Source organism: Dipodomys ordii, unplaced genomic scaffold (assembly GCF_000151885.1).
Source record: "Dipodomys ordii isolate 6190 unplaced genomic scaffold, Dord_2.0 Scaffold120, whole genome shotgun sequence".
Taxonomy (NCBI): domain Eukaryota; kingdom Metazoa; phylum Chordata; class Mammalia; order Rodentia; family Heteromyidae; genus Dipodomys; species Dipodomys ordii.
The window spans coordinates 3,347,220-3,371,020 of record NW_012267336.1 but is presented as its reverse complement, the minus strand read 5'-3'; the positions used below and the strand labels follow the sequence as shown (position 1 = coordinate 3,371,020).

General features: G+C 50.7%; 2 protein-coding genes across 2 annotated transcripts in view; both read left to right on the top strand.

Moving 5' to 3' along the window:
• Positions 1–279: 279 nt before the first annotated feature.
• On the top strand, positions 280–12,577 carry Scube3 (signal peptide, CUB domain, EGF-like 3). The gene is made up of 16 exons (XM_013029608.1): positions 280–442; positions 2,271–2,393; positions 2,825–2,941; positions 4,052–4,177; positions 4,452–4,568; positions 4,701–4,805; positions 5,056–5,172; positions 5,531–5,689; positions 6,132–6,347; positions 6,692–6,853; positions 7,060–7,227; positions 8,088–8,249; positions 8,664–8,861; positions 9,313–9,465; positions 9,573–9,652; positions 12,247–12,577. The coding sequence occupies exons 1-16, from the start codon at positions 412–414 to the stop codon at positions 12,394–12,396; spliced, it is 2,184 nt and encodes a 727-aa protein (XP_012885062.1). The 5' UTR covers positions 280–411; the 3' UTR covers positions 12,397–12,577.
• A 6,740-nt stretch (positions 12,578–19,317) lies between these two features.
• Positions 19,318–23,801, top strand: part of Znf76 (zinc finger protein 76) — a 36,656-nt gene continuing 32,172 nt past the window's right edge. Inside the window, exon 1 of the mRNA XM_013029592.1 lies at positions 19,318–19,616. The gene's annotated coding sequence lies outside the window, so the exon portion shown is untranslated. The remainder of the gene's footprint in view (positions 19,617–23,801) is intronic.

Genomic DNA, 23,801 nt, shown 5'->3' with positions numbered 1-23,801 from the left:
CCCTGTACTTAGCTCCCATGGTTCCCTGCTTCCCCCTCCCCCGCCCTGAGCACATTCCTGCCTGACAGCCCTGGCTTGTACCTGCCTCACTGCTGTCCACCTTGTTCCAATCAAGCAGGGGGCAGGGCAGCGGGCTGCTTGGCTGCACTGGTGAGGGGCTGGGGGCTGGGAGCCTCAGCTTCACGCTGCTGCTGCTGCTGCTGCCACCGATGGAGCACAGGGCGGCCGCAGAGGCCTTCCCTCGGGACCCCTGTGGCCTCCACACCTTGAGGCTCAGAGTCTTCTAAGTAACCCCCATCCCACCCTCTACCTCTGTCCTCCACAGAGACCTGTGCTGTCAACAATGGAGGCTGCGACAGTAAATGCCACGACGCAGCCACGGGCGTCCACTGTAGCTGTCCTGTGGGCTTCATGCTACAGCCAGACCGGAAGACCTGCAAAGGTAAGGGCTCCAAGGAGGAGGGAGCATGGACAACCCCCAATAAGGGGCTTAAGCTGGGTCCAGAGATGGGGTCGCTAGGAATGGAACCACACCTCCTCCACCCCTGTAACAAGAGCCTAGGGCGAGGCCAAGGGGTATCTGATGCCCCATGCTAGTTCATGGGGCTCAAAGGTGCCTTCTGCCCCTCCTCTCTGTTGCTTCTCTACTCTCCTCCCTGGCTCCCTGGGTGGGGGAAGAGGGTTGTCCCAGCCTTCTTAGTCAAAGAATATATCCTTCACGTTAGTCCCACATTTGTTGGGAGGATACTTGAGTCCCCCAGCCTTTTTTTTGGGGGGGGGTGGGGAGAGGAATTGTCAGTCATGGGGCTTGAACTCAGGGCCTAGGCACTGTCCTGGAGCTTTTCTGTTCAAGGCTAGTGCTCTACCACTTTGAGCCACAGCTCCACTTCCAGTTTTCTGGTGATTCATTGGAAATAAGAGTTTTACGGACTTTCCTGCCCAAGCTGGCTTCAAACCATGATCCTCAGATCTCAGCCTCCTCAGTGGTGAGGATTACAGGCGCGAGCCACCTGCACCCGCATACTTTGTAACCTTAACCCTCTTTCCTCAGACCTTCCCAGTGGGCTCCCGGAAATGACCTCCCTTTATAAAGGCTGTCCAGGCCCAGGGAGAAAAGGACAATAGTCAGGTGCATGGCTACAGGGTTCAGATCCCGGCTCTGCCTCTTCCTAGTTCTGTGACCCTGAGCCACTCGTGTCCTGCCATTGTGTCTTCGTTTCCCTATCGTGTTCGCCTTGCCTTGCTGCAATGAGTGTTTTATGTACAAAGTCCTCAGGGGAGAGCTTGGCACTTGCATGTATATTTGTCGTGACAGTAATACAGAGTTGTCCATTCTACTTCTTTTCATCAGCCAGGTCTGAGGGCAGAGGGAGGAGAAAAAGAGAGGGTTGCCATATTGAAAATAGTGATTCATGGGGCCTGTCCCCTAGTCACAAGGAGCTGGGGCTCCTTTGTGTCTTTTGGCCCAACAGCTGTGGGAGGAGGGGAGGGGCTGGGGCAGCAGGTCAGCCAGCCTGAGGAGGAGGGGGAGGAGGAGGAACGAGGTTTCCTGCTGGGAAGGACTGTTGACAGGTATGCCAGGAGTGACAGGCAGGGCTGCCCTCCCTGCCCCTCCCCTCCAGGAGGGGTGAGTAGCCTGGGTCCTGTCTGCCACCAGCTCCAGGAACTTGACCTCAGGAAGGAAGCTGCCTCCCACCCCCCACCCCTTCCCTCTCTAGTGCTGAAAGCTGCCTCAGGCCTGAGTCTCTCCAGACTTCTCCCTGTCCAGCCCCCTGCCTGGCCCCTGCCTCCCCCATCAGCCACCCAGCCTTACCGCCTCTCCTGGAAGTCCTCCCTGCCTGGCCCTGTGCCTGACTCCTCCTCCCTGAAGGCTGCCCCTTTGCAGTGAGTCCTTTGGACTCTCCACCTCTCCTTAGCCCACTACTCAGCATTCTTGACTGGACCTTGGGGACAGGGGTAGGGGACAGGAAGGAGATAGTCCTTCTTGGGCCTAGCCCTCAGGTGGAGAGCACAGGGCATGGCCTGCCCTGTGGGGCAAATGCCCACCTGTTCATACTGCAGAGGATTCCCTGGTGGCCTTTGGTCTGGCTCCTGGACCCATCCTTCCTGAAGGAAGGATGTTACTAATTCCCCTGAACAAGGACAATCCAGAGTCAGGAGTGGCAGAGGGGACAGGAGGGGGTAGACGAGGACACTCCTTGCTTTTCTGTGTCCCTGGAAGGAAGGGATCTACCAACTTCATTCTATTCTCTTCTGCCCTGCTTCCCCAGACATAGACGAGTGCCGGCTGAACAACGGGGGCTGCGACCATCTTTGCCGCAACACAGTGGGCAGCTTCGAATGCAGCTGCAAGAAGGGCTACAAGCTGCTCATCAATGAGAGGAACTGCCAGGGTAAGCAGACCTGGGCCACCATGTTAAAAGGCCCGGGAGAGGTTCTTCCCCAGATAGCTTCAAGTCAGCCAGAGGCCACAGCCTGAGAAACTCAGTAGATGCTGTTTATAGAGTCTCCAGAGGCAGCAGCGCCATGCTGCAGATTGCAGACGGTCCCGCTTCCTTCTGGCGGGCCAGCTACACACTGGCACACACCACATGATGAGGGCTAGGGGACAGATTTCTCTCCAGTCAATATCCTGGGCCCAATGTGGCCTGCCTAACTACACAGATCCAAGGACTCCAAATAGAATGGGCACAGGTTGGCACTGCTCAGTCATCCATCTGTGACTGGGTCATGAGTGGGAGGAGTCAACTCCAGGGGTGCCTCGCCTTCACAGGGGTCCAGTGACCCAAAACAGCTTCAGTAACTTACATCCTATCTCTTGCAGATATAGATGAGTGCTCCTTTGATCGAACCTGTGACCACATTTGTGTGAACACGCCAGGAAGCTTCCAGTGTCTCTGTCATCGTGGCTACCTGCTATATGGTGTCACCCACTGTGGTGGTAAGCTAACAAGCTAGCACCCCTCTCCCCAGTCACCTCAGCCTTTCTTACCTCCTCACCCTCCAGCTGACTGAGACCCCATGTTATTGGCTTATGGCTGTGGGCAGTCCCTGGCTGCACATGCCCTGTCTGTATCTGCCATGATGAAAGGAGTTTAGGCAGCCTTGAAGACCAGTTTTGGAGAACAGCATCCCGTCTCCAAACAGCCTGTCTTCTGCCCCATGACTGCCCAGCCCCGTCACTCACCCCAAACTCCCATCCTCAGCTCACCAACAGTCCCACCAGTAGGGAGAAGTGAGAGACTTTAAAAGGCTAGTCAGTGTGGACCCTAATCCGTGAATCTTCTGACTGAGGATAGAGATAGGGGAGGAAGTTTGAGTTCCTCTCAGGCCACAAAACGCTGAATTTTTGTTGTTGTTTTAAGAATGTTTTTGGCGGGCGCAGGTGGGTCATGCCTATAATCCTAGCGACTCAGGAGGCTGAGATCTAGAGGATCGCAGTTCAAAGCCAACCCAGAAAGTCCACGAGACTCTTATCTCCAATTAACTCCCAGAAAATCCTAAGTGGTGCTGTGTCTTAAAGTGATAGAATGCTAGCCTTGAATGTGAAAGCTCAGGGACAGCACCCAAGGCCCTGAGTTCAAGCCCCCACCAACAAAAAAAAGGAATATTTTGAGTGTGAGGGAAGATGTGATATTGTCCAAAAAAGAATATTTAACATGAGATTTCCCTCTTAACATTTGTGGTGCCTGTCCTGGGACTTGAACTCAGGGCCTGGGCACTGTCCCCGAGTTTCTTTTGCTCAACGACCACTTGAGCCACAGCACCACTTCTGGCTTTTTCTATTTATATGGTACTGAGGAATTGAACGCAGGCTTTTATGCATGCTAGGCCAGCACTCTACCACTAAGCCATATTCCCAGCCCCCTCTTAACGAAACTTTAAGTGTAAGTGTAAGGTATTGTTAACCATGAGGAGATCTTTAGAATGTGCTCCTCTTGCATGACCCAGGATGCCTGGAACTCTAACCAAAGGTTCTGGTTTCCTGCCGATACCCTGACTTCTGCTTCCCAAGCACCACAGTTGATTGTCTTCCTGCCCCTTCCCCCAGATGTGGACGAGTGCAGCATCAACCGGGGAGGCTGCCGCTTTGGTTGCATCAACACCCCTGGCAGCTACCAGTGTACCTGTCCAGCCGGCCAGGGCCGCCTGCACTGGAATGGCAAAGATTGTACAGGTGCGCACCGCCCTCTGCTGGCAGGATGTGGCACCGACATTTCAGAAGAGGGGTGTAGAGCCCAGTACCAGCTAGGATATGGGGTTGGGAGAAATGGTTGGAAAAAATGTAATTATCTGTGTTAAGATGTGCAGTTTCTGGTGAATAATCCCTTCTTCAGTCTCCATGGCGTAACTGTAGCTCTGCAGATTCTCTTCCACCAGATTCACCAACTTTGGGAGAGGGTGGGAAAGGGATGCGTGCCACCCCCGTCAGGCCTCTCTCCCCCTCCTAGAGCCAGTGAAGTGTCAGGGAAACCCTGGAGCCTCAAAGGCCATGCTCAGCTGCAATCGATCTGGCAAGAAGGACACCTGTGCCCTGACCTGCCCCTCTCGGGCGCGGTTTTTGCCAGGTACATGGGAGGAGGGGATTGAGGGGGTTGGGACCGAAGGGAGAAAATGGCAGTGCCTCTGTTCCCTTGAGATTCCTCCTGCCAGTGGGACTTCAGGGGCAGCTCAGAGTTGTGACAGGCTCCTTTTCTCAGAGTCTGAGAATGGCTTCACAGTGAGCTGTGGCACCCCGAGTCCTAAGGCTGCCCCAGCCCGAGCCGGCCACCCCGGGAATAGCACCAGTTCCAGCCACTGCCATGGTGAGCACTAGCACAGACCACTCTGACCTCTTCCGCCCACCTCTTTCTCTCCGCTCGTCTCCCAGCCTTGCCTTGTCCCTGGGTCTCCGACATTGCTCTCATTCTCCAGCCTCGCTGCCTCTAACATCATCATCTCACCTTCAGGCTACACCTCTGCTTTAGTGCCCAGCTTTGCAACACCTTCCACAGCAGCCCCCATCCCAGGGGCCCCCCTTCCCGACACCATGCTGAGCTTCTGCCATCCCTCTAGAGGCTGCAGCCCTGTCGGTTAAACAGCGGGCCTCCTTCAAGATCAAGGACGCCAAGTGCCGTTTACACCTGCGAAACAAAGGCAAACCCGAGGAGGCCAGCAGAGTCCCAGGGCCAGGTCTGCACTGGGGACCTCACCCTGACGGGCTGTCCAACTACCAAACCCTCACCTCCCCCCTCCCCCCTGGGCCCCCTGCTTAGTGAGATCTCATTTAGAACACTCCTCCCCACCCTGCAGCGTCTTGCACTGTGCGCAGAGCAGGTGGAAGCAGTTGTAGACAGAGGGCCCACTGAAGGCCCAGGCTATTTCCCTCTAACTAATCTCAGGGAACCTTGAGAGTTGCATTCAGAGGTCAGGGGAGGCCTGTCTGGATTGAGGAGAGGAAGTGAGGAAGAACTTCCCCTGTCCCTGGGGTGGGGGGGCAGGCGGAGATGGGAGATCCCAGATGCCCTGGCTAACCAGGCCTCTCCCCCAGGTGGCGCCCCCTGCTCTGACTGCCAGGTTACTTTCATCCATCTCAAGTGTGACTCCTCTCGGAAGGGCAAGGGCCGGAGGGCTCGGACCCCTCCAGGCAAGGAGGTCACCCGACTCACCCTGGAACTGGAGGCAGAAGTGAGAGCTGAAGAAACCACAGGTAGAACTTGGGTGGAGGGCTGCAGGGGAGGGTAGAAGTGGGGAAAACCACAGGCCTCAACAGCCAAAGGAAGGGCCAGGGCCTTACACTAGGGGCAGACCCTGTGTCAACACTGGCCCTCTTACCATGCCCCTCCCAGTCTCCACCTTTGCTTTCTTGCCCACCCGCTCATGCCAGTCTTCTTTTTGTCAGTCATGGGACTTGGCGCTGTCCCTGAGCTCTTCAACTCAAGGCAAGCCTGCTACCACTTGAGCCACAGCGCCATTTCCGGTTTTCTGGTGGTTCATTGGAGATGAGTCTCACAGACTTTCCTGCCCCGGCTGGCTTTGAACTGCGATCCTCAGATCTCAGGCTCCTGAGTAGCTAGGAGGACAGGCGTGAGCCACCGGCACCTGGCTCATGCCAGGCTTTCTTTCCAACTCATACTATGACCCACCACTAGCCAGCTGCGGGTTGCCCTGCCTCCGCCAGCGGATGGAACGGCGACTGAAAGGATCCCTGAAGATGCTCAGAAAGTCCATCAACCAGGACCGCTTCCTGCTGCGCCTGGCTGGCCTTGACTACGAACTAGCCCACAAGCCCAGCCTGGCAGCCGGAGAGCGCGCAGAGCCAGCGGAGGCCTGCAGGCCCGGGCAGCACCGCGCTGGGGCCAAGTGTGGTAAGGCAGCTTGTGGAGGAGCAGGGGAGTAGGAAAGGCCCAAAGTAGGGGCCTCCCGTCATGGAAGAGAGCAGGACCCTTCCTTCGTGTCTCCAGTGCAATTCTCAAATTATGAGGCAGCCAAGACCCTTCTACCCATTGTCCACCTTTCCTTGGTCCAGGCTGAACTCATGAGATACCAGGCAGGGCCAGCACATAGACTTGACCTATTTCTCAAAGCACAATTCTGTTCATTCCCTAACAAGAGGAAATCTCCCGAATCTGAGGGAGCGGGAAGGGGAGTCCTAGGCCTGGGGGGCGGGAAATGGGGGGGTGGGTGGCTAGCGCGGCCGACTCTCCCTCAGTCAGCTGCCCGCAGGGAACGTATTACCACGGCCAGACGGAGCAGTGTGTGCCATGCCCAGCGGGCACCTTCCAGGAGAGAGAAGGGCAGCTCTCCTGCGACCTTTGCCCTGGGAGTGATGCCCACGGGCCTCTTGGAGCCACCAACATCACCACGTGTGCAGGTGCCAGGGGAACAAATGGTGCAGAGTGGGTTAGGGTGGGCACTGGGGCGCCCATGGGCATGGGATTTCCCACAGGGCAGGCCCAAGCTCCAGGCCACTCACCTAGTTGACATCCTATTTGTATGCTCTGTCCCTCGAGACTGGGTGACCCAATGGGGGTGACTCAGGACCATCCCATCAGAGTTGGGCCCTTGGTTTCATTGCAGGTCAGTGCCCACCTGGCCAACACTCTGCAGATGGGTTCAAGCCCTGCCAGCCATGCCCACGGGGCACCTACCAACCTGAAGCAGGCCGGACCCTGTGTTTCCCATGTGGGGGCGGCCTCACCACCAAGCATGAGGGGGCTGTCTCCTTCCAAGACTGTGATACCAAAGGTGAGTGAGGTAGTCACCCTGCTAGGGGACTCCCTGACCCCAGCTGCTATCAGATAGTCTTGAGACACCCCCTCCCCCCCAGGCCCCACCATGCGAGCAAGAGCACAGTGACATCGCCCCTCTACCCCTCCAAAAAATGAAAACCATCCAGGTCCTGAGAATGTTATCCCACCATCCTCTCCAGACCATGAAGGGCCCATCTGCCCGAGCGAGCACACCAGCCTACTCCTAGAAGCCATCCTGGCCATCCCTCAGGCCAAGCCTGGGGATAAAAATGCTTAGCAGCCAGGTGCCAGTGGCTCACACCTGTAATCCTAGCTATTTGGGAGGCTGAGATCTGAGGATTGCAATTTGAAGCTAGCTGGGGCAGCAAAGTTCATGAAAGCCTTATCTCCAATAAACTACCAAAAAGCCAGAAGTGGAGCTGTGGCTCAAGTGATAGAATGCTAGCTTTGAACAAAAGAAGCTCAGGAACAGAGCCCAGGCCCTGAGTTCAAGCTCTAGAACTGGGACCAAAATAACAACAAAAAGAAAACCAAAAACACCTTAGCAGCCACTGTCTCCTCTGCTTTGGAGAGCTGTGATATATACCCCTGCATACCACAAGCGAGTTCCTAGATAGATTAGACATCATGTCTAGTATCTAAAAGGAAAGGATTGGTGTTGGAGCCAACCACTCTAGAAAGTGTGCATTTGCTGAGCTTAAATTCTGACAAGAAAGATTGGAACTCTGGGGGGAAAAAAAACTTAGGCGTTTTTAATTTATTTGATGAGCCATCCTGTCATCCTGCCTATCCATCCCATGCCCTAGAGCGCCTCCCTGCCCTCCTTCTCACCTCCTATTGTCCGCTTGCCTGCAGTCCAGTGCTCTCCAGGGCACTACTACAACACCAGCATCCATCGGTGTATCCGTTGTGCCATGGGCTCCTACCAGCCAGACTTCCGTCAGAACTTCTGCACTCGCTGTCCTGGAAATACAAGCACTGACTTTGATGGATCCACCAGCGTGGCCCAGTGCAAGAGTATGTGGGAGCCTGAGCTGTGGAACAGGGGGTAGGGACCTGGGACCTATGGACATGGAAAGGAAGGAGGAGTGGCAACCCAACAGGAAACAGGGCTGGTAGGTGGATAGGCACAAAAGCCCCGCCTCTCCCCAACCTACTTGCTCTCTAGGTCAGTTGCTGGGTTGAGCCTTGTAGCCTCCATTCCCTGGAGATGGGTAACAGGGAGGAAGAGCTAAGTAAAGCAAGAAGAAACAGGTACTTAAAGGGCAGGCAGGAAGGTAAACTCAGAATGTGAAGAGTGGACGATGAACTGGGCTAGTGGCTGCCCATGTGTCTGAACCTCCACTTCAGAACTCTTCCATTTTCTTCAATCTAGTTCCCCCACTGACTTGCCTTCTCTTTCTTGCTCTATCCACTGGGGCTTGGCTGCAGATCGCCAGTGTGGTGGGGAGCTAGGTGAGTTCACTGGCTATATCGAGTCTCCCAACTACCCGGGCAACTACCCAGCCGGCGTGGAGTGCATCTGGAACATCAACCCCCCACCCAAGCGCAAGATTCTTATCGTGGTACCCGAGATCTTCCTGCCATCTGAGGATGAGTGTGGGGACGTCCTCGTCATGAGAAAGAACTGTGGGTGGCTGCAGAGCTGGGCCAGGGAAGGGCAGTCGGAATCTGGTTGGGAGAGAGTGAGTTTGGTACAGGAAGAGCTGGGGCCGCAAAGTCAGGGACTCACGGGAGAGAGATGGTGAGGGACGCTTTAGGGAGAGAAGGGCACGCGAGCAGAAGGGAATGAATGGCAGGGTTCAGTGGAGAGCAGGGGAGAGGAAAGCCAGCGCTGCAACCCAATGCCATCAGTGTGTGACTTTCTAATCCTAGCTCTATTTGCCATTCTGCTCATTTAAAATGTCAGAGTTCATATACTGTGTGAGTACTTGGCTATCAGGAGTGGAAGGAACCCAGGAGACCATGGGAGAGGGGTTGGGGTATATGTACATATTTGGGTGGAGATTTCACCCACATCCACAGCAGGGCTTGGGTAAACTGGCCTGCTGCTCTGCTGATCAGCTGCTTCCCTTGCCAGCCTCCCCATCCTCCATCACCACATATGAGACCTGCCAGACCTACGAGCGGCCCATCGCCTTCACTGCCCGTTCCCGGAAACTCTGGATTAACTTCAAGACGAGTGAGGCCAACAGTGCCCGTGGCTTCCAGATCCCTTATGTGACCTATGACGGTGAGCAGGGGCAGGAGAGGGGAGGTGGATGTGGGAAGGGAGGCTTGGGGTCTCGGGAGAGGAGTAGGGGAGCAGGTAGAGCCCCCACAACCATGGTGCCTTTGCAGAGGACTATGAGCAGCTGGTAGAAGACATTGTGCGGGATGGCCGGCTCTATGCCTCTGAAAACCACCAGGAGATCTTAAAGGCAAGTAAATGTTAACAGTGAAGGCTATGTTGATATTAACAATGTGAAGTCACAATGCTCAGGTAACGTGCAGAGTGCCAAGATGAGTATACATTTTTTTTTTTTGTGTGTGTGTGTGTGTGCTAGTTCTGAGGCTTAGACTCAGAGCCTGGGCACTGTCCTTGTGCTTTTTTGCTCAGAGCTCTGCCACTTGAGCCACAGGTGTACATCCGTGCTTTTGGTAGTTTATTGGAGATAAGAATCTCATGGAATTTCCTGCCCAGGCTAGCTTTGACCTGATCCCCAGATCTCAGCCTTCTGAGTAGCTGGGATTACAGGCCTCAGCTGCTAGCACCCAGCAAAACTACAGTCTTAACTTTATAGCTATTCTTTGTATGTTATTGCTGCACACGGGTTGTCTTCATTATTAATAACAATATTATCAAAATAAAAGTGTGATGACAAAAATCACTTGGAACTTAAAGACCTCAAGGAACATATACTTTGCAAAAGCTTTTTTCAAGTTAAATGAATCTGGGTGCCATGGCGCAAACCTGTGATCCCAGCTATTCAGGAGGCAGAGGTGGCAGCATCATTTAAGTCCAGGAGCAACACAGACTGGTATGAAACAAAAAATCAAATATGTCATGCTACTGCAGCTTGTGAAGAAGTGCAGTCCCATACCCAGCCTCCTTGTGCAGGAATGCAGTGGAAGGAGCCTGGAACCTGGCCAGCTCTGCATGTCTCTGGGCATGTCATGGGCAGGTCAGGACAGGCTATAAGAAAAGACCTGAGTGAGCAGCTGGGAATGTGGCTTAGTGGTAGAGTGCTTGCTTAGCATGCATGAAACCCTGGTTCCTTAGTGCCACAGAAAAGGCTGGAAATGGCGCTGTGGCTCAAGTGGTAGAGTACTAACCTTGAGCAAACAAAGCTCAGGGACAGTGTCCAGGCCCTGATTTCAAGCCCCAGGACTGGGAAATGAAGGAAGGAAGGAAAAAGGAAAGGAAAGGAAAGAGCTGAGTAAAGTCAAGGGGAGTTAAGGAGGAATATTCCAAGCTAGGGGCCATGACACAGTTAAGAACCTCAAGAAGGCCAGGATGGCACTTCAGAGCAAGAAAGAGTAGAGAGAAAAACAAATGACACATAGTCCTCCAATGTGTCATGCAAGAGGCTCAGCTTTTACTCTGAATGATAACAGAAACCAGAGGGGCTGAGGATATAACTCAGTGGTAAAGTGAAGGGGTGTAGCAAGGAGATTCAATCCTCAGCACCAGAGAGTAAAAATGGAAATAAAGGATAAGCCTAGCTGGGTTCCAGCAGCTCACACCTGTAATCCTAGCTACTTAGGAAGCTGAGATCTGAGGATCATGGTTCAAAGCCAACTTGGGCAGGAAAGTCCATGAAACTCTTTATCTCCAATAAACTTCTAAGAAAAAGCTGAAAGTTGGAAGTGGCACTGTAGCTCAAGTGGTAAAGTGCTTGCCTTGAGCTGAAGAGCTGAGGGACAGCACCCAGGCCCAGAGTTCAGGCCCCACAACTGACAAAAAAAAAAAAGTTGAAAGTGGCACTGTGGCTCAAGTAGCAGGGCACTAGCTTTGAGTACAAAGAGGTTTAGAGACAGCACCCAGGCCCAGAGTTCAAACCCCAGGACTGGCAGAGAGACAGAGACAGAAACAGAGAAAGAGAGAGAGAGAGAATAAGCCAGGTGCCAGTGGCTCACAATCCTAGCTAGTCAGGAGGCTGAGATCTGAGGATCATGATTCAAAGCCAGCCCAGCAGGAGTGTTCATCAGACTCTTATTTCCATTTAAACACAAAAAGCCGGAAGTGTTGTATGGCTCACAGGGTAGAGCACTAGCTTTGATCAAAGGAGCTCAGGGGTAGTGCCTAGCTCTTGAGTTTGAGCCCTAGTACTACTCTCCTCCCTTCCCCGCCCTGCAAAAATAAATAAATAAATTGTATCCAGTTGTGAAGGCACATGCCTATAATCCCAGCTACTTGAGAAGCTGAAGTGTTGAGATAAATTAACCCCAGAAGTTCAGGACTAGCCTGGACCACATGGCAGAACCTTGACTTGGAAAAAAAAATTAAAAAAGAAGGGCAGGAAGGAGCCAAAGAAAGGGAGGGAGGGAAGGAGGAAGGGAGAGAGCAGAAAGTGTTTCAAGTAGGAAAAGAGTGAACTAATTAACCACCCCAAGAGTCACTCTGGCTATTGCAGGGAGTACAGTCTAAGAGAGCAAGGAGGCCAGTTAGGAGGCTGGCAGTGGTCCAAGTGAGAGATGATGACAGCTGGGCCCAGGGTGGCAACTGTGGAGATGCTGACAGAGGCCAGACCCTGGTTATATTATAACTGTAGAGTCAACAGATTCGTTGTAGTTGTGGGTGAGAAAGAAGAGTCAAGGATGGCTCCACAGATTGAGGGCTTAAGCAGTAGAAGGCTGGAGCTACCATTGGGATTCTAAGAGCAGAGGGTGGGGCTGGTGGTCCAGAGCTCCCTCTGCATAGGTTTGGTGTGCTATGCCCAGAGACACGGAGAGGGGCTGCTGGGTGGAGGCTGGTGTTCCTGTTTCCCATCCATGACTCGGAGCTGACACCACTGCCTGCCACCCTCTGCAGGACAAGAAGCTAATCAAGGCCTTCTTTGAGGTGCTGGCCCATCCCCAGAACTACTTCAAGTACACAGAGAAACACAAGGAGATGTTGCCAAAATCCTTCATCAAGCTTCTCCGGTCCAAAGTTTCCAGCTTCCTGAGGCCCTACAAATAGTGCCCACAGCCCAAGGACTCAGGTTTTGGAGTCCCCAGACTCCTCAGCCCTCAGAGCTGGCAGCCCCCAACCTTAGACAAGGAACTCTCTCCTCTCTTTGGAGGAAAACTATCACTACACAGACCAGGCACTCTCCCTTTTTGTCTTTCTCACTTCCTTCTCTCTTCCTCCCTGACTCTCTCCCTCTTCTTCTTTCTTCCTCTCTCTCTCTCTCTCCTTCCCACCCCCTCTCTCTCTCTTTCTCCCCCCTCCGCCCCCACACTGGTCTTCTAGGGAATGGGGATGGGTAAAAAGGGCTTCTTGCCATAAAGGGTTGTGCCTTGCCAGTCAGGAGGCAGAACATCCCCTACTGCGCTTCCCAGGGTTTTTGCCAAAGAAGCCTTTAACTGGCTTAATGCCAGCACGTCTGCAGGGCACACAGTTTGAGCCCTGGGCTGTCCACATAGCTGGCTTTCTTGTCTGTACAGCTCCTCACTTTGTTCTGCTGCATGTCTGTCTGCCTGGGATCTACTCCACAAGGGTTTACAAATGGCCCATGCCCCTGGGCTGATGGCCACTGGCCGAATGAGGACTTGCAGGACATTACCATGTACGCCAGTGCCCTGCTATAGCTCCAGAGAGAAAGACTACAGCTCTGCCAGACAGAAAGCAGGTTTTAAATCATTGCCCAAAAGAATAAAGAGAAAGAAAGAAAAAAGGAAAGATAAAGCAAGAAAGAAAGAAGAAAGAAAAAAAAGAAAGAAAGAAAAGGAAGGAAGGAACATATTATCTAAAGGGCTAGACTACAGAACAATTGGAAGCCAGCCTCCAACACTAATAGCTTTTCTTGTCTTCCCTGCCCAGCCAAGCCCTCACCCCACCTGAGTGCTCCCTGGGGGAGCCTATTCCCCTTACTTAAATGTTGTCCTTAAAGAAACCTGGCTGTTGCCTGGCCCCAGCCTGGACCTTGCCCCACAGCTGTCTTTCCCTTGTAGCTCCATGTGGCCTGTGGGTTCCACCAAAGAAGACCCCACTCTGCAGCCGGCCTGGAGCTGCCTACCTCTGGCCTTGGGCAGTGGGCAGCAAGAGGAGTATGTGTGCACTTGGCGAGCCTCCTGCCCACCCTGTCCACATCTAATAAGTGCAATCATTTTGAGTCTTTCTGTGTTGTCTAGAGGGAGGGTTTTTGTTTTCTGGGTTTTTTTTTGTTTGTTTGTTTCTTTTTCCTTCTTAGAACAACCCTATTTATAGCTGCCCAAGAAAGAAGAAGTGATAGGAATGGAAGAATATCCATTTTGAATCTCATGAACCTTGAGTGCTGGAGCATCTCATCTCTGACCCACCAGTGGCCACCTCCTGTGCTAGCACCCTCAACTGGGTTAACCTGGGGCTATAGCGCAGAGGTATCTGCTATGTAGACAGAAATTCTGGAGACCCGATGGAACAGAAAAGAAAGGGACTGTTTGCTAAACCAATCCTGCTTTCCTATGCCACTCCAGGACTTCAGCATGACCCTTGAGATTGTACGGGCAGGTAGGATTGGCCAGTGACTCTATTGCAAGGAGGGGAAACCTCACGTCGTCCTGCTTTCATGCTGATTTCCCTGGTGCACTCATGGAAGAGGACCAGGCCAAATGCCCAGGGACAGGCCAACTCAGGTTCCCAGGCCAGACAAAGCAGTATGTAATAACTAAGAACAGGGTGGCTACCCGTGCATGAAGCTGGTGCTGTGCCTGGCACTTGTCACTTCCCGCTTAGAGTTCACTTCAAGCCTGTCTCTTGAAGGAAGAAGAATCAAGTCGATGCTCAACCTTAGATCCTGCACACTCTACCCAGAATCCAACTGCTGCCTGTAGAATCCTTTTCCACTTGCTCCTTGTAGTTCTCCCAAAGCTGTGGTCCTAGTCAAAGGCTATTGATGATTCCACAGGGCCAGTTAACTGTCCCAGGCTACTGCTCCCCAGGAGAATTGACAGGAAATAAACGGGCCCCTCTCCCCTTCCTCCAATCAGAAACATTCACTGGCTAAAACACAGGCCTTAGTGATAGGCAGCCAATGGCAGAGTTCCATTTCTTGACATGTTAATTGGGAGTGGAGATCTTCTGTCTTTGTCTCCCCCTGGTACTCATTGCAAAGATGTTAAATGGCTACATCCAAGCTGGGGAAATGGTCATTTAGTATACATGGCTGCACTTTTCAAAAAGCACCATGAAAACAATCAACTTTGACCATCCTAATTCTATTAGAAGCATTTAATTTTGGTTCCTCTTTCCCTACCATTTTGCTTCTCTCGTGGAAAGCCAAACTGAGGCTGTGTCCCAATGTATGCTTTTAGAGTTTGGCTTCTCCTTTCTCCCTCTTTTTTCCTGTCATACCATACCTACACATAAAAATATATATTCTTCAGTCATTTATGTCATGGCTTGTGGAAAGGGTAGATTACTAGGTTCTTAACTGATATCAAGACAGACCTAGATGAGTAGATGGAAGATTTGCTCTTGTCCAACAAGTATAATTTAGGTGATCCAAGTTGGGCATTAAGAATCCAGGCACAGCTGCTGCTGAACCTAAAGAGGAAACTGGTTCTAGGCATCAGACTAGAGGATAAGTGGACTGGATGAGGAGTCAACACTCAGGGACTCTAGGCTTCACAGACAGATGAAAAAGATATTTCCACTGGGAAGTGAGGGGAGTGGGAAGACGGTGTAAATAGGAATCCTTCATGAGCTAACCCAGGGGCCTTCCTGCAGAATGGGGTGCTTGTAGGGTCATGAGACTGTGGGGCCTCATTGTACAAAACCTGCCTGATTGAGTCTGAGCATGGGAAGCTATTTCCATGAGGGCTCCAAGCGTCAAGTGAATTGGAAAGTGATCCAAGTGTTTTGGAAAGGCACTTATATCCTCTGAAGCACTGCAACATCGGTAATTCTCCACCTCTCCCTCTGTATGATCAGGCCAAGCCCATCCCTAAACCTGAGGGAATTCTCAGTCGGAAGAAAACTATCCAGAGCCCAGACTTGAGCTGCCCACCCCAGACCTAGAGATCCCCAAAGGCTGGACACTGAACTGTGACTGCTCAGATTCCTCCCAGGATTTGGTCAATTTGTGGTGATGGAAATGCAAATTTTAGTAATACAATCCTGATCTTTGGCCCTAATGAAACTTTTTTTTTTAATCTGAGAAGTGTTCTCCATATGCATGTTTGAGTTAACTGGAATGAGTTAGGAGGTCATTATGTCAGGATGTCAAAAAACAAAAAACCTGGAGCATGCAAAACATTTGCATCTGCTGCTTAACTACATTCTGACAGTCTCATACTAAGGGAACAAGATAGTGTGACTGGCCATAGGCAGAAACAAACTGCCTGTTTCTTTAGCACGAAAAAAAGTGAAAGGAAACACCTTTAAACTTGACCTTTCCCAAAGGTAGTACAGGCTGTCCTTGGGCCATTATTCGGACTAGGAATCATGTTGGAAAAAATATAACGAGAGGGACAGAAGTCCTGTTCTGTTCTCAGCCGATATCTAGATGGCACAGAACTACTGTGCAAGTTGAACTGAAATTTCAGAGAATCGTGTGGAAGGCTTATTTTCTAACAGAGAAAAAAATTGTGTTTATATCTGCCCTCCACTTCTGCCAATATAGCAAGCATCTCTTTACACAATCAACAGTAAACAACAAATGATGCAGTTCCTAGAGTATTTTGCACTTGGGGAAAAATATGTATCTGAACTTGTAAAAACGCAATGTTTGGATTTTGTATTGTCTTTTTTATTATTATTATTATTAAAATACTAAATGAAACTTCTGCCTGCCATCTTTTCCTCTCAATAGCTTATCCTAGAACTGTAAACAAGCTTGAGGAGCAAGTGTCTTCTGGCTGTCAGCTAAGACTTAACTTTTTTCTTTCATCTTATTTCTGATTTTAGAACTTAAAAGGTGTGTGTGTGTAGTTTTTATTTTTTTTCATGGGTATTACTGGAGTTTGAACTCAGAGCCTTGCCCTCTTGTTTAGCTTTTTGTTCAAGGCTGGCACTCTACTACTTGAGCTACAGCTTTGCTTCTAGCTTTTGGCTGGTTAGTTGGAGATAGGAGACTCAGCTTTATAGTCTCTACAAAGTATTTAAAATGAAAAATTCATGTGTGAACTTGGGGAAAATAAGGGGTACACAGCTCCTCAGAATCTCATTAGAATCATGACTTCAGACCATGGGAGAGGGATGAGCCAACTAATTATGATCTGCAGGGATTTTATTTGTTTATTTAGCCAGTCCTGGAACTCAAACTCCGGGCCTGGGCGCTGTTCCTGAGTTCCTTTTTGCTCAAGGCTAGTGCTCTACCACTTGAGCCACAGTGCCACTTCTGGCTTTTTCTGTGATTAATTAAAGAAAATAGTTTTACATGCTTTCCTGCCCAGGCTAGCTTCAAACTGAGATTCTCAGATATCAGTCTCCTGAGTAACTAAGCTTACAGGGGTGAGCCACTGGTGCCCAGATGCAGGAATGTTTTACTATAGACAAAGGTGGTGGTGGAAGGTTGAAGGGACAAACTTAGGTACACTGGGTCCCATTTCCTTCTGTACAGTTCATGCTGTGAGATAAAGCTACTTCATCCTTTATTTTTGTCTATTAAAAAAATGATTTGTCAAACTTCCACCAAAAAGGAACTGAAAGAGCACCATAGTGATCAGATTGTTTGTTTTTGTGCTGAGGTCTTTAAGGATTATTAACCATGAGAATGAGCCATCAACTGCCACTAAGCCTGTAAACTGAGAAACTGATGAGAACTTCCAGTTCCAGCTCCACCCCTACAAATGCTGTGCCAAAACAGATAAGATCAGAACAGTAAGGTGTAAGATTGGGGAGAGGGGCCAGGGTGTTCTGGTTAAGCTTGTCAGACAAAAGAATAGGATCTGTACCTCCAAACCCCCAAAGGCATCTTAAACTGCTCTAGGCCTCAAGCCCAGTGTATTGTCAATGTTGCTAATTTATTCCCTTTAACACTTATTTTTAATGCAGTGGGAATAAGGGGTATAATCCCAGCACTCAAGAGGCTGAGGCAAGAGGATTGGGAGTTCAAGGCTAACCTAGGCTACATATACCATACACATTATATATAATATATAGTTGATCACATATCAAGAAAAAAATTTTTTTCAGTTGTGGGGCCTGAACTCTGGGCCTGGGCACTGTTCCTCAGCTCTTCAGTTCAAGGCTAGCGCTATACTACTTGAGCCACAGTGCCACTTCTGGTTTTCTGGTGGTTTATTGGAGATAAGAGTCTCACAGACTTTCCTGCCCAGGTTGGCTTTGAACTGTGATCCTCAGATCTCAGCCTCCTGAGTAGCTAGGATTACAGGCATGAGCCACTAGTGCCCAGCAAGAAAAATATTTTTATTAAGCTAAATGTGTTAGGTTTGGGGAGGAGGGATATATATATATATATATATATATATACACACACATATAAAATGAGTCAAAAAATTTTGTATGTGTCAGTCCTGGGGCTTTAACTCAGGGTCTTGGCACTGTCCCTTAGCTTTTTTGCACTTCCACTTGAGCCATAGCTCCACTTTTGGCTTTTTTGGTGGTTAAATGGAGATACATCTCAGGAGAACTTTCTGCCTGGGCTGGCTTCAAATGTCAGTCCTTGGATCTCAGCATCCTGAGAAGCTAGATTACAGGCATGCACCACCATAAGTCAATGTTTGAAGGGACAGAGAAGCACAGTTTCTTACCACATTCCTCCCCATGTATCTAAAACCAGTTGTCTCTTACCAAGGCAGTTCTTTACCTGTTTTTTGTTTTTGTTTATTTGCTCTCTTTCTCTCCTCTCTCCTCTCCTCATCTCTCCTCCTCTCCAGCTTTCCTCCTCTCTCCTTCTCCCTCCCTCTCGGTCTGTCTGTCTGTCTCTCTCTTCCCCCCCCCCAACCCAGTGTTTGTTTTTGAGATGGAGACTTGCTCTGCAGCCTATGCTGACCTCAAACTCTTGATACCTCCTGTCTCTGCCTCCTAAGTACTGGAATATAGGCATGCACGCCCCCAACTTCCTTATTTATGTAGTTAGGTGCATTGTATTTGTGTTCGTAGAATAGGTGTAGGCATGTGTGTATTTTTTTTCTGGTCGGTCATGGGGCTTGAACTCTGGGCCTGGGCGCTGTCCCTCAGCTCTTCAGCTCAAGGCTAGTGCTCTACCACTTGAGCCACAGCACCACCTCCGGTTTTCTAGTGGTTTATTGGAGATAGGAGTCTCACGGACTTTCCTGCCTGGGCTGGCTTTGAAGTGTGATCCTCAGATCTCAGCCTCCTGAGTAGCTAGGATGACAGGCGTGAGCCACCGGCGCCCGGCACATGTATTTTTAACGACAGCTCACTTTTCGTTTTCTCAGGTTTCTGGAAATGGCCCCCACCCCCCATTGCAGCCCCTCTGCGCTTAGTTTTGTTCTCCCTGTTCCCAACCAACCAAGGGGAGCAGCGGTTTTGCGGGCATCAAAGCAGGAAAGCTGCTCAAAGTCCTTTTCAATAACCTGCAATTGCTTCCTCCGAGGGTTAGCTCCAAGGTCAGTAGGCAGTGCCTGCGGACCGCGCCCTTTAAAGGGCCTCCAGACCCAGCCGGCCAGCTCGGGGCGTGGGGTGAACCCTCCGGAGATGCTGCTTTCCTCATAACCTGCGTGTGGTCAGACTCCTGAAGCTCACCTACTCGGGAGCGGGAGGGTGTCGCCAGGCCTGTGGGACCGCCCTGCCCCGGCCTCCGGCCTCGGGAGAACGGAGCCCGGGAGCCTGCCAGGTAGCGGTCCCGGTTGCTGTAGTGACTGTGGTGGGCGCGGCGCCCGGGCGCCGACCCGGCGTCGTGACGTCATCGCGCCCTCCCCGGGCGCTCGGCCTCGCGGGCCTGCGTCACGCCGGCGGGGGGCGGGGGAGCGGGGTTCGGCGGGGTTCGGTTCAGAGCCCGGCTACCGGGGCTCTGAGGGGGCCCCGGAACCGGGATAAGGAGGCCCGTCCTCTGCGGCGAAGGGAGGGCGGGGTGGAGCGTGCCCGGTACTTTCCATACGGGTTCCGGGGCGCGGTAGAGGCGCACCGAGAGCGGAGGAAAGCGCGGCGGCCCTGGAACCTGGATATCGCGCGAGGCAAGCCGCGCGCGGGCGGGCGGGCTATGGCGCAGGCGGGTTGCGGGGCCGGCGCTGGTGGCGGGGCCCGGTGCATGGCGGTCTGTCGGCGGAGTCGCCCTCGGGGGCTGTCAGGTTGGTGGCTGCGGGAAGAATGGGTCCACCGTGCTCCAGGCGGGAGGCTGGGCGGGCGCAGGGCCCAGGGAAGGCCCCGAGCCCGTCGTGCCCACCCTCCTCCGGCCCTAGCCCCGCGGCCCGGCCACTGGACGGCGGCCGGGCCTCCCCCTCACCCCCGTCCCTGCCCCTCAACCACCCCCCCCTCCTTGCGATTCTTACAGGTCTGCCAAACCCCACCCCGTGACTGCGCCCGCTTCCACCTATGTGACCCCACTTCCCACCCCCTGACCCCAAACCGCACCAGGTGACCCTCAATTCAGTAACTGCTAACCCCGCTCAGGGACCCGCCAACCCAGAGACCCCTGCCCCCTCAGTTCTAATACAATGACTCACTCGGCTCTAAGATCCCTACATCCCTCCTCAGTGACCCCCAAACTGTCCCAGGTTCCTCACAAAGTTAGTGACTTCTCAAACCTCTTCTGCCAACTCACAAGCCATACTCCAATAGTTTTCCTAATCAGTCGTCTACATAACTCATGATTTTTGCCCTGTAACCTTATAATCCTCAACCCCATGTTGTAGTTTTGTCCTACAAACGCCCCACAGTCATCCCTTTCTACCCTTACCCCAGCCCTTCAGAGTCAATCAGCACATGTATTAGTACTGACCCACACCGCACCGTGCTGGTGCTGAGGACGATATTGAGATAAATATGAAGTAGCAGTAACTAGAGACATCAAAAATTCTGGGTTGTGTTGTTCCAGGTTCAAGTTTAGAGAGCCTGCCACTGTTGTGCTTTGGAAAACCTGAGGGAAAGGCCCTTTCTTACCCTGGATTTCAGTTTCTCATCGATATTGTGATATGGTTGGGTTAGATTTCAAGAGTTGCCTTCCATCTGAAACTTTGCAGTTCTCAGTCAAGATAATGATCACAGTCTTGTTTCTATCCCACCCTGAGAAGCTTAGTCTTGTAACCACATGTCAGGGTCTACTTGCTTAATAACTCTTCTCCCCTCCTTCCCATGATCCCTATGCTCAATACTCATTCCCCTTGCTCAGGCCATCAGTTGCCTTGGTAAAGCAATATAGCTGATAGTTTTAGCTTAGGGCATTGAGGTCATAAATCTAAGTCCCAGCCTAACCTAAGTCTAGCCCTTCAGCTATGAGACTTTTGGCATTACAATTTAGCTTAGTCTCCACTTCTGCTAAGGGAAGATGATAGCGATGCCTGGGGTAACACACCCAACCCCACTCCTGGCACACAAGGAACCTTTATAGCAGCTGTTTTTACTAAGGACCCCTCACATACACACTGAGGATGGGGGTGGGGATTCACTATCCTGAGTGCTAGGGACTTACAGACACTAAACAATGTGGCCTAAACCAGCCACTACTAACATCTTAGAACTCCAATCTTCACATCTTGGCTGAGGCCTCTTTTTTTTTTTTTTTTAACACTGCTATGATACTGCTTTAATGATGATTAGCACACTAAGCATCTCTTATAGAGCAAACAAGTTTTACCTTTCAAAAAGCCCAAAAGGTAATGTTATACCCACCATCATTTTCTCTCCTCCCCCCCACTTTTGGGGGAGGATTGGTTTTAAATGAATGAACTTGAAAAATCACACAGCTAACAGAGCTAGGATTTGAACTCACAGGCTCCAAAAATCCCACCTCACTATCTCCCTTACCTGAATCTCCCTTACCTGAATTACCTGGTTTTCTGCATCAACCTCAGCCCCAGGTTACTTATTTTCTAATCATTGTTAAGCTCAATACCAACTCATTCCAAGACACAAATACCCTGGGATAGTGCTTTCTATGTACCCTTTATCCCATTGCTTGGTGTTTTTCTCACCCTACTGTTCATGTCTTTTTGCCCCTTAATTCCCTGGGGCCTCTGTACTTTAAATGAGAGGGAAGATACCTTTTTCCTCCCAACTCATAGTTGAGGCTTCTATAACAAAAGACAAATCAAGAGAAAAGCACATAAATGTATTTGATATAACTTTTATGTGACATGAGAGCCTGCAGTAAGGAAATGAAGATCTGAAGAAAAGGTTAATAAACCTGTGTCTTTTTCTGCTAGATTTGGTGGTGAGTGGATAGTTGAGAAGTACTGTGGGACCAACTATGTGATCTAATGATAACAGTTTCCCAAACTGGGGGAAACTGATTGTTCAGCTTCTCTGTGATCTCTTGTCTTTAAAAATAAAGATGTTCAGGGCTGGGGATATAGCTTAGTGGTAGAGTGCTTGCCTGGCATACATGAAGCCCTGAGTTCAATTCCTCAGTACCACATAGACAGAAAAAGCCAGAAGTGGCACTGTGGCTCAAGTGGTCAAGTGCTAGCCTTGAGCAACAGAAGCTCAGCTCAGGGACAGTGCCTAGGCCCTGAGTTCAAGCCCCAGGACTGGCTCTAAAAAAAAAAAATGTTCCTTTGGGCATAGGGAGAGCACCTGGCACATGACGGGCCTTATAATCCGCTTCATGGAAAAGGGAGAAAGATGAGAATGACCTATACACTGCTGTCATTTTTCTCAAATTGCCATGTTTTGGGGTAGCATGTCTTTGTGTGTGTGTGTGTGTGTGTGTGCGTGCGCGCACAAGTACGTGTGCATGTTCACATGCACACATATGCGCATAGGCACTATCTCAAGGGTTTTTTTGCTCAAGGCTAGTGTTCTACCATTTGAGCCACTTCCATTTGAGTTCCACTTCCAGCTTTTTTGCGGGGAGGGGGTAGTTAATTGGAGATCAGAGTCCCATCATGGACTTTTCTGAGCTGGCTTCAAACAGTGATCCTCAGATCTCAGCCTCCCAAAAAGCTAGTATTATAGATGTGATCATTGGTGCCCAGGTGGGGGAACATGCCTTGAACCAGTTAACCTAAAAAACCTGTCTATATCCTTTGCACAGACATTCTTGGAGCACCCAGACCTCACCCCATAATCTCACCTAAAATGTCTGCAGCCTCCCAGACACTTTACCTCCAATCCTCTGATCCATGTAGGTCTCTTTTGCCTCTCCCCCCAGGAATCCATGTATCCATATTCTGTAAGACCATCTGTTCCAGTGTGTATGGGGTTTGAACTCAGAGTCTTGAGTTTGCTAGACAGGCACTCTGTCTACACTTGAGCTACACCACAGCCCTTTTTCCTTTAATTAATTTTCAAGTAGGATCTCATTTTTGCTCTGGCAACTTGGAGTACAGTCCACTTACCTATTAGCTCCTGCTTAGCTGGAGCTTATCTGCAAGTCACCACATGGACATTTTCCTTGAAATGGGGTCTTTAGTATATCTTCTGGACACTATTGGCCTTTCTTGTTTATTAGCCTCATCCTGGGATCCTCCCAATCTCTAATTGTTCTTTGTTTAGTGACCTTATGTGCCCAGTTTCAATGAAATGAATCCCTTCTATCTCAACATGAACTCCATCCACAATAATCTATGCATTCCCATTCTAAGGTCTTGCCTCCCCACCCCTGCCCACAAACATCATCTCATGGTGTTTCCTTCATTTTCATCATGAGTTTTTAAGCCAAAATTGTCTTTCACCTTCCTTCTCCAGCTTTCTCACAATATCTTCTTTCTCCTTCCCTCTTTTCTCACCATCAGCATCTCTCCAATCTTTGTAACTGATTGCAAAGCAAATCCCTTCCCACGCTGCCCCTGAGCTCTCCTGTACACCTAGTTAGAGGGGCATGTGAATGACCCTGCTGTTCTCAGACCTTCTCCCATCGGCTAGTAGACTCATTAGCCATTTTGGTTTATCCAAAGACCTGCAGCTTTTCTGGGAACTTGTGATAGTTTCTGATAATCACTGTGATCTCTGTTTTTAGGCTATTAGGGACAATGTTTTTTCCTATTTATGAAGGTACTTGCTGTCTGTACCCTTAGGGTAAGAATGCTTTGAGTGTCAGCATTAGACCGAAGGTTTTCCAAGCTTTGGCAGGACTTTTGCTCTCCAATCTGCCCCTCCTACTGGAAACTGAATGGTGGGTCAAAAATATGACATTAAAAAATCTTCAACTTGGCTGGGAATGTGGCTTAGTGGGAGAGTGCTTGCCTAGCATGCATGAAGCTATGGGTTCTATTCCTCAGTACCACATTAAAAAAAAAAGCTGGGGGGCTGGGAAGGTGGCTCAGTGGTAAAGTGCTTGCCTTGCATGCATGAGACCCTGGGTTCGATTCCTCAGC

Coding starts and splice junctions, on each gene's coding strand:
- Scube3 (XM_013029608.1), top strand. CDS start 412: ATGCTACAGCCAGACCGGAAGACCTGCAAAG. Junction 2,942..4,051: donor TGGTGTCACCCACTGTGGTG/GTAAGCTAACAA, acceptor CCCTTCCCCCAG/ATGTGGACGAGTGCAGCATC. Junction 6,854..7,059: donor CAACATCACCACGTGTGCAG/GTGCCAGGGGAA, acceptor GTTTCATTGCAG/GTCAGTGCCCACCTGGCCAA.